The sequence below is a fragment of the Pungitius pungitius genome, chromosome 2 (genome assembly GCF_949316345.1).
Source record: "Pungitius pungitius chromosome 2, fPunPun2.1, whole genome shotgun sequence".
NCBI classification, from domain to species: Eukaryota; Metazoa; Chordata; class Actinopteri; order Perciformes; family Gasterosteidae; genus Pungitius; species Pungitius pungitius.
This window is the reverse complement of record NC_084901.1, coordinates 15,705,206-15,715,250: the sequence shown is the minus strand read 5'-3', so window position 1 is coordinate 15,715,250 and position 10,045 is coordinate 15,705,206. Positions and strand designations below refer to the sequence as shown.

The window sequence follows — 10,045 nt, the reverse complement described above, 5'->3', positions numbered from 1 at the left end:
AAGCAAGCAGCAACGGCACCCTAGGGGATGACGGCAACAGTACTGTGGGGGACGACGCAAGCAGCAACGGCACCCTAGGGGATTGCGGCAACAGCACTGTTGGTGATGATGGTGGCAACAACAACGGCACCCTAGGGGACGACGGCAACACAACAGAGGCGTCTAGGCGGGCAGCGGCGGCTACTCGGGCAGCACCAGCAACTTCACCTAGGGTGACGACTCAAGCAGCAGTAACTGCAGCAGCAACTTCGCCCAGGGTGACGACGCAAGAAACAACTTCGCCCAGGGTGACAACGCAAGCAACGACTTCACCCACGGTGACTAGTTGGGCAAGAGTTTAAAATAAAACGGTTTCTTTAAATGTTGTCTTTAATATTTCTTCTTGGGGTTGGGTGCAAAATGGGTTCATAATGAGAACCAGCGAGGCCAGCACGGATTCCAGGGAAGAGGCTGAATTAGCGACTTGCATCAGTGGCACATGAATTTGTATAGAAGACTAATGGATCCTAGGAAGTCCACCATTGCTCTATCCCATAGCACCTCATTTGAGAGCTGACTTGAGCCAGTGCTGATCAGAACTTACCAAAAGTAAGGCAACTGGTTAACGAGGGCCATGTAGCGGAGAAGGATTTGAAAAGATTTAACCTATGGGTGGTATCTATTAAAAGTAGAGCAATATTTGCACCTTCAATTGTTCTGTGATGATAAAATGTAGGCATTGGATAACCAATTGAATTTCAAAGTTGACATTTATACACCCAACTTTCCTCAAACCACTTACTGCTGTGTCTCAGTGTCTGGACACACTATAAGCACTTAAAATCAGACCGTCTCTCTCAAGATGGATCGCATCCAGACGCTAGCACACAATGCTAGTCATGTGACGTAAGCACACATACTTGGAAATGTCCATCGAAACAAATTTACAATGATATTATGCTAATCCACACCACGGTAAATGTCATCTAAAGACATTGATGCAGTATGTACCTGCTACTGTAATATGTCTGAGGTACCGCTGTAAGTGTATATGAACTACTGCATGTGTAACGGAGAACTAGCTTTCTAACTTTAGCTACTAGCTAACGAACCTCGGCTTGTGTTGACATGATTACATGATAAAATGCTCCTCATTGATTTTTGCAGCTGTGATACCAGAGCAATACCATCTAGAGAAACAATAAACAATTTACTTTGGAGTTACATTGGGGCGAATAAAATAACCAGTTATATTTTAGTTTAACATCCGTATATCTATCTGTATACATGTATCGATAGATGTATACCCTCATCGGCCACTTCATTAGGTAAACCTTGTTGGTAAAACCCCCCGTGACCTTCTAAGGATAAGCGGTATAAAGGAGTCAAATGTAGGTGAAAAGAAGGGCTGCATCTCAACGAGCACTGATTCCAGCGAGACAAATACAGCTGATCAGCAACACCTGTGACACCTGCAGGATGGGTATATGTAACCTGCCACGTGGCTCAGATTGCATTTCCTGTTGGTGGCTGCAGTAATGGGAGCATTTTGGGCCTTGATTGTTGCTGTGCTGGCTCTCTGGTTTACCACAGGTATTTATGTTTGTTCTTTTGGAAACTTCTATTCTGAAAATCTGCAGTGGAGTATAGTACATGCAGGTGATGGGGAAACATTTAACTTACTTTTGCACCTTTTTTATCCATAGGGTGTGGTTTGCCGGTTGGTGACACAAATGAAATGAGTAGTAGTAATGGCCGCAAGGGCATATTAGGGGACTACGGCAACGCAGGCAACAGCACAGTTGGCGACGGCAACGCAGGCAACAGGACAGTGGGCGACGGCAACGCAGGCAACGGCACCCTAGGGGATGACGGCAACAGCACTGTCGGCGACGACGACAACGCAGGCAGCAGCAACGGCACCCTAGGGGACGCCGGCAACAGCACTGTGGGCGACGACGGCAACGCAGTCATTAGCAACGGCACCCTAGGGGACGCCGGCAACAGCACTGTGGGCGACGACGGCAACGCAGTAAGCAGCAACGGCACCCTAGGGGACGCCGGCAACAGCACTGTGGGCGACGATGGCAACGCAGGCAGCAGCAACGGCACCCTAGGGGACGCAGGCAACAGCACTGTGGGCGACGACGCAAGCAGCAACGGCACCCTAGGGGACGCCGGCAACAGCACTGTGGGGGACGACGGCAACGCAGGCAGCAGCAACTGCACCCTAGGGGACGACGGCAACTCAGTCAGCAGCAACGGCACCCTAGGCGACGACGGCAACAGCACTGTGGGCGACGACGGCAACTCAGTCAGCAGCAACGGCACCCTAGGGGACGACGGCAACAGCACTGTGGGCGACGACGGCAACTCAGTCAGCAGCAACGGCACCCTAGGGGACGACGGCAACAGCACTGTGGGCGACGACGGCAACTCAGTCAGCAGCAACGGCACCCTAGGGGACGACGGCAACAGCACTGTGGGCGACGACGGCAACAGCACTGTGGGCGACAACGGCAACTCAGTCAGCAGCAACGGCACCCTAGGGGACGACGGCAACAGCACTGTGGGCGACGACGGCAACGCAGTAAGCAGCAACGGCACCCTAGGGGACGCCAGCAACAGCACTGTGGGCGACGACGGCAACGCAGTAAGCAGCAACGGCACCCTAGGGGACGCCGGCAACAGCACTGCGGGCGACGATGGCAACGCAGGCAGCAGCAACGGCACCCTAGGGGTCGCAGGCAACAGCACTGTGGGCGACGACGGCAACGCAGGCAGCAGCAACGGCACCCTAGGGGATGCCGGCAACGCAGTCAGCAGCAACGGCACACTAGGGGACGACGGCAACGCAGTCAGCAAAAACCGCACCCTAGGCAACAGCACAGTAGGGGACGAAGCAAGCAGCAACGGCACCCTAGGGGACGCAGGCAACAGCACTGTGGGCGACGACGGCAACGCAGTCAGCAGCAACGGCACCCTAGGGGACGCCGGCAACAGCACTGTGGGCGACGACGGCAACGCAGTCAGCAGCAACGGCACCCTAGGGGATGCCAGCAACGCAGTCAGCAGCAACGGCACACTAGGGGACGACGGCAACGCAGTCAGCAAAAACCGCACCCTAGGCGACAGCACAGTGGGGGACGAAGCAAGCAGCAACGGCACCCTAGGGGACGACGGCAACAGCACTGTGGGCAGCAACGGCACCCTAGGGGACGCCGGCAACAACAGCACCCTAGGCGACATCACAGTGGGGGACGAAGCAAGCAGCAACGGCACCCTAGGGGATGACGGCAACAGTACTGTGGGCGACGACGCAAGCAGCAACGGCACCCTAGGGGACGACGGCAACAGCACTGTGGGCGACGACGGCAACGCAGGCAGCAGCAACGGCACCCTAGGGGACGCCGGCAACAGCACTGTGGGCGACGACGGCAACGCAGTAGGCAGCAACGGCACCCTAGGGGACGCCGGCAACGCAGTCAGCAACAACAGCACCCTAGGCGACATCACAGTGGGGGACGAAGCAAGCAGCAACGGCACCCTAGGGGATGACGGCAACAGTACTGTGGGCGACGACGCAAGCAGCAACGGCACCCTAGGGGATTGCGGCAACAGCACTGTTGGTGATGATGGTGGCAACAACAACGGCACCCTAGGGGACGACGGCAACACAACAGAGGCGTCTAGGCGGGCAGCGGCGGCTACTCGGGCAGCACCAGCAACTTCACCTAGGGTGACGACTCAAGCAGCAGTAACTGCAGCAGCAACTTCGCCCAGGGTGACGACGCAAGAAACAACTTCGCCCAGGGTGACAACGCAAGCAACGACTTCACCCACGGTGACTAGTTGGGCAAGAGTTTAAAATAAAACGGTTTCTTTAAATGTTGTCTTTAATATTTCTTCTTGGGGTTGGGTGCAAAATGGGTTCATAATGAGAACCAGCGAGGCCAGCACGGATTCCAGGGAAGAGGCTGAATTAGCGACTTGCATCAGTGGCACATGAATTTGTATAGAAGACTAATGGATCCTAGGAAGTCCACCATTGCTCTATCCCATAGCACCTCATTTGAGAGCTGACTTGAGCCAGTGCTGATCAGAACTTACCAAAAGTAAGGCAACTGGTTAACGAGGGCCATGTAGCGGAGAAGGATTTGAAAAGATTTAACCTATGGGTGGTATCTATTAAAAGTAGAGCAATATTTGCACCTTCAATTGTTCTGTGATGATAAAATGTAGGCATTGGATAACCAATTGAATTTCAAAGTTGACATTTATACACCCAACTTTCCACAAACCACTTACTGCTGTGTCTCAGTGTCTGGACACACTATAAGCACTTAAAATCAGACCGTCTCTCTCAAGATGGATCGCATCCAGACGCTAGCACACAATGCTAGTCATGTGACGTAAGCACACATACTTGGAAATGTCCATCGAAACAAATTTACAATGATATTATGCTAATCCACACCACGGTAAATGTCATCTAAAGACATTGATGCAGTATGTACCTGCTACTGTAATATGTCTGAGGTACCGCTGTAAGTGTATATGAACTACTGCATGTGTAACGGAGAACTAGCTTTCTAACTTTAGCTACTAGCTAACGAACCTCGGCTTGTGTTGACATGATTACATGATAAAATGCTCCTCATTGATTTTTGCAGCTGTGATACCAGAGCAATACCATCTAGAGAAACAATAAACGATTTACTTTGGAGTTACATTGGGGCGAATAAAATAACCAGTTATATTTTAGTTTAACATCCGTATATCTATCTGTATACATGTATCGATAGATGTATACCATCATCGGCCACTTCATTAGCTAAACCTTGTTGGTAAAACCCCCCGTGACCTTCTAAGGATAAGCGGTATAAAGGAGTCAAATGTAGGTGAAAAGAAGGGTTGCATTTCAACGAGCACTGATTCCAGAGAGACAAATACAGCTGATCAGCAACACCTGGGACACCTGCAGGATTGGTATATGTAACCTGCCACGTGGCTCAGATTGCATTTCCTGTTGGTGGCTGCAGTAATGGGAGCATTTTGGCCCTGGATTGTTTCTGTGCTGGCCGTCTGGTTTACCACAGGTATTTCTTTTTGTTCTTTTGTAAACTTCTATTTAGTAAATCTGCAGTGGAGTATAGTACATGTAGGTGATGGGGAAACATTTAGCTTTAACACCTGCTTTATCCATAGGCTCTGGTTTGCCGGTTGGTGACACAAATGAAATGAGGACAAGGAGAGGTAAGAATATTGGGTGACTATTATTTTAGCTTCTGGAAACTGATTCTAACCCTTTACTCTAGATGTGTCTCCTAATGACCCCTCCATAAAAGTCCTTGCGCTTCAACAGTCCCATGAGTCTGTGTTCCTGAAGAAGTCAGAAGGTGAGCTAGTTCTGCTTCTTCCTACTGGGTTCATGTTTGTGTAAGGCTTGGGTTCTGTCGTCATTTTGTGGCTCATTTTATCGCGGCTTTGTCTGGCTTTTGTTCAACGAAACCCTAGGGGACGAAGGCAATGGCACTGTGGGTGACTGGAGCAACAACAGCACCCTAGGGGACGATTGCAACTCTGGCAACAGCACTGTGGGCAGCGACGAAGGCGGCAACAACGGCACCCTAGGCAACTCGGGCAGCAGCACTGTTTGCAATGATGGCAATGCAGGCAGCAACGGCACCCTATGGGATGACGGCGACTCACGCAACAGCACTGTGGGCGACGATGGCAACGTAGGCAACAGAACCCTAGGGGACGACAGCAACAGCACTGTGGGAGAAGACTCCGGCAGCAACGGCACCCTAGGTGACAACGACAATGCAGGCAATGGCACTGTGGGCGACGATGAAGGCAGCAACAACGGCACCATAGGGGACGACGGCAACACGAGAGAGGCAATTTGTATATTTGAGGGAATTTGTATAAAAGCATCTTGGCAGGCGGCATCTTGGCGGGCGGCGGCTAGACGGGCGGCGGCGACGCGGGCAGCAGCAGCAAGGGCGACGACGCAGGCGGCAGCCGCAACTTCACCCAGGGTGACTACGCCAGCGGCAGAATCTGCAGCCGCAACTTCACCCAGGGTGACTACGCCAGCGGCAGAATCTGCAGCCGCAACTTCACCCAGGGTGACTACGCAAGCCGCGGCAGAATCTGCAGCCGCAACTTTACCCAGGGTGACTACGCCAGCGGCAGAATCTGCAGCCGCAACTTCACCCAGGGTGACTACGCCAGCGGCAGAATCTGCAGCCGCAACTTCACCCAGGGTGACTACGCAAGCCGCGGCAGAATCTGCAGCCGCAACTTCACCCAGGGTGACTACGCAAGCCGCGGCAGAATCTGCAGCCGCAACTTTACCCAGGGTGACTACGCCAGCGGCAGAATCTGCAGCCGCAACTTCACCCAGGGTGACTACGCAAGCCGCGGCAGAATCTGCAGCCGCAACTTCACCCAGGGTGACTACGCAAGCCGCGGCAGAATCTGCAGCCGCAACTTCACCCAGGGTGACTACGCAAGCCGCGGCAGAATCTGCAGCCGCAACTTCACCCAGGGTGACTACGCAAGCCGCGGCAGAATCTGCAGCCGCAACTTCACCCAGGGTGACTACGCCAGCCGCGGCAGAATCTGCAGCCGCAACTTCACCCAGGGTGACTACGCAAGCCGCGGCAGAATCTGCAGCCGCAACTTCACCCAGGGTGACTACGCAAGCCGCAACAGAATCTGCCGCCGCAACTTCACCCAGGGTGACTACGCAAGCCGCAACTTCACCCAGGGTGACGACGCAAGCGCAGAGGACAATGAGATGTAAGAATTTTGGGTGATTGACTATCATTTTTAGCTTCTTGACACTGATTGTAACCCTTTATTTTAGATGTGTCTCCTAATGACCCCTCCATAAAGAAGGTCCTTACGCTTCAACAGTCCCATGAGTCTGTGTTCCTGAAGTCAAAAGGTGAGCTAGATCTGTGTCTCCCTACTGGGTTTGTGTACGGCTTGGGCTCTCGTCATTATGTGGATTATTTTATTGAGGCTTTGTCTGGCTTTTGTATTTGATTTTAATTAAATGTCTACTTCAGTTCAACTAGAAACCAATGAAGTGGAAGTTAAGGCATCTGCTGACTACCTGGAAGTTGTTGAACATGCACAGAACAGAGGCAGCAACATGGGCCACAACGGCACGCTAGGTGACGATGGCAACAGCACTGTGGGCGACGCCGAAGGCAGCAACACCGCAGCACGGATTACTACGCAGGCGGCAGCTCCACCCAGGCTGGCGGTTGCTTAAAATAAAAGTTTCCTTTTTAAAATTTTGTCTCCTTGAGGTTTGGTGCAAAATGGATATTTATAATGAAAACCAGTGATTGCTGAATTAGCGACTTGCATCAGTGGCACATGAATTTGTATAAAAGCGTGTCATATCCTAGGAACTCCACCAATCGGAAGTTATGAAAAGGCTACTGATTAATGCAGGAACAGTGCCTTTTAGCGGAGAAGGATTTGAAAAGATTTAACCTATGTGGTATCTATTAAAAGTAATTTGAGAAATATTGGCCCCTCCTAATGTTCTCCTTTGCTTTTTTTTTAAAGGCAGCATCCAACTATGAACAGTTGGCCTACTTGACCACAAAGAAACAATACTCTTATAAATGGCTGTGCTGATAAAATGTAGGCATTGGATAACTGAATTTCAGTTTATTCACAATTTACACACTTCATCGCATTTGTTTCTCTGGCTCCATCAGTGCCCAACTTTCCTCAAACCACTTACTGCTGTATCAGTGTTTGGACACACACTATAAGCACTTAAAATCAGTCTCTCTCCCAAGAAGGATCTCAGCCAGACGCTGGCACACAATGCTGGTCGTGTGACGTGAGCACACATACTTGGTAAATGTCCATCGACACTAGAAAAAGCAAACAAATTGTATGCAATATTATGCACGTCATCCAAATGACGTTGATAAAGTATGTACCTGATACCACGTATACTGTAATATTCCTGTCAGGTACATTTAATATGAAATGATTAAAATGCTCTTGATTGATTCATGGAGTTTGTTAATGTGATGCTAGTTAAAGGTAATTGTCCAGGAGAACAAATGTTTCTGTAGTTTTCATGCTAATTTGCTAATACACTTTGATGCTAATGGTGTAAGATCAATAAGGAAGCCTTGAAGTTGCTTTGAAATCGTGGCAGCTAATTCTAAAAGTTCCAAAATAGTAAATGTATTTCATTGTGTTGATGGTTTTTATATATTGTAGCTCATTCAGAGACATTAGCTTAATACAATTTTTTAATGTTAAGATGGACATTTTTCACAGTGCAACAACACCATCCACTGTGAAAACCATTAAGCATTGGTTTTCTACGTTGTGAATTGTCCCATGACTGGATTGTCTAATTCTAACCTGTAAACTTGGGGGGGACTCGATTGGCCTGCCCACTGCATTAGTGATTTAACATTTCACAAGTTATACATTAAAAAAAAGATAGCTCTTGAATACATTCACTCGTTCCATAGATTTAAAAAAAACTAAATGTATCCATAGCTACTGTGGGGGTTTTAAAAAACAGAATAAGCTCATCCCTGGTACAGACCACCAAGAGCTGAGTCTACTTACTGAAAAAAAAAAAATTTGCCGTGAGAAAATAATTCTCCACTTTAAACGCATCCTCACTAGGAAAGCAATAGAAATGTGACGATGGTAAACTCTACATGATGCCGGCTCAGGAACAGACATCAATGTAATCAATGCAAAGGGAAAATCCACCTCAAATACCGAAACTGATTTGTAAAATTGTATTGGTTGATGTCCTGCTTTTCATTGATTTGACTAGTTCAGTTTTATTTAAATATTATCAGTCGGTTGTCTTTAACAAATAAGATGAGTCAATGGAAGGTAGAAAAAATCCCTCTTTGGTTAAACTTCTAACCGGCCATTGACAAACACAACTTGTAAGACTTCAAGTTATGAACAGAGTCATGATTGGGTTTCAGATCAACCCCTCAAAAAGAAAAATAACAATAGATCAGAAAAGCAGCATAACATTTTGATGATGAAAAAGTCAGACACTTTAAAAATAGATTTTTTGCACAAAAAGATGGTATGTTTAAAAAAAAAAATCCTTTTATCCGTCAGTGGATTTTCCCTTTTAACAAAGAAGCACGTCCATCAACAACTGCATGGAAGTTCTAAAAGGCAACCAATCATTTGAAATCTGCTCAAAACCAGCAAAGACGTATGGATGTTTTCATAATGTTGTAAACATTTCGTTTTCCTAAAGTCATGCTTCATTTCTTTACATTTTATTAACGCCCGCCCCTCCCCCACCCCCCACCTGTTTCTGTACACCGCTTTGTTCAAATCATCCAAGCCTTTAAAATTGCGCAGGGTTTTTACCACCAGCTGCAGGTGGAAGCAAACGGCTAAATGTCCTGTGTCCTTGCAGGTGAATGGACAGACTGTCCCCCGTTTCTGGTGGCAGCGCGTGTTGGAGAGCAGTTGTCCTCTCGCCCAAAGTCATTTCCCAGCGTGGCTTTGTGTCTGAACAATTGTAAACGAAGACACGGCAGTCCTTGAAAAAAAAAAAAAAACTAATAATGCAGAGCAAGCCTGGCTCAGATTGATGCTGAGGAAGAAGAGTTTGATGTCCCTTGGAGGAGGTTCAGTAGAGCTACAGGTAAAAAAAAAGATGAAGATACACCCAACGGGATTTGTGTTTTCCTCTTCTTGAGGGGAAGAAAGCGCCTTCTTCTGGTCCGAGGGCTCGTCACACAGACAGCTAAAATAGATGAAAGTCACGATTAGTTAACTAATAGATGGCAATATAGGGAAAGTTAAAAGACACTTGCTTTCCTATACTCCTTTCTTGACTCATCACATCAATTTGTCATTTTAAATAAATAATAATAAACTCAGGGAATTAGTTTCCAATGCAGCAATGTTTCTCTTGAAAAGGTAAAGATTTGTTAATTTGTAGATTAATGAGATCAATTTAGCCTTTACAACGTCCTTCAGAAACAAACCCACTCAATGTGCCTTTAACAATGGTTATGAA

The 10,045-nt window shown here is 48.4% G+C and overlaps 2 protein-coding genes across 14 annotated transcripts in view; one reads left to right on the top strand and one right to left on the bottom strand.

Annotated features, from left to right (window-relative positions):
* The first annotated feature begins 1,425 nt into the window (after nt 1-1,425).
* LOC119210262 (uncharacterized PPE family protein PPE12-like) lies at nt 1,426-7,218 on the top strand. The gene is made up of 7 exons (XM_062558633.1): nt 1,426-1,572; nt 5,188-5,235; nt 5,298-5,378; nt 5,497-5,822; nt 5,954-6,789; nt 6,857-6,937; nt 7,062-7,218. The coding sequence occupies exons 1-6, from the start codon at nt 1,518-1,520 to the stop codon at nt 6,867-6,869; spliced, it is 1,359 nt and encodes a 452-aa protein (XP_062414617.1). The 5' UTR covers nt 1,426-1,517; the 3' UTR covers nt 6,870-6,937; nt 7,062-7,218.
* A 444-nt stretch (nt 7,219-7,662) lies between these two features.
* prom1a (prominin 1a) overlaps nt 7,663-10,045 on the bottom strand; it is a 37,858-nt gene continuing 35,475 nt past the window's right edge. For all 13 annotated transcript variants that reach the window (XM_062560487.1, XM_062560488.1, XM_062560494.1 and 10 more), the window contains one exon: nt 7,663-9,769. The gene's annotated coding sequence lies outside the window, so the exon portion shown is untranslated. The remainder of the gene's footprint in view (nt 9,770-10,045) is intronic.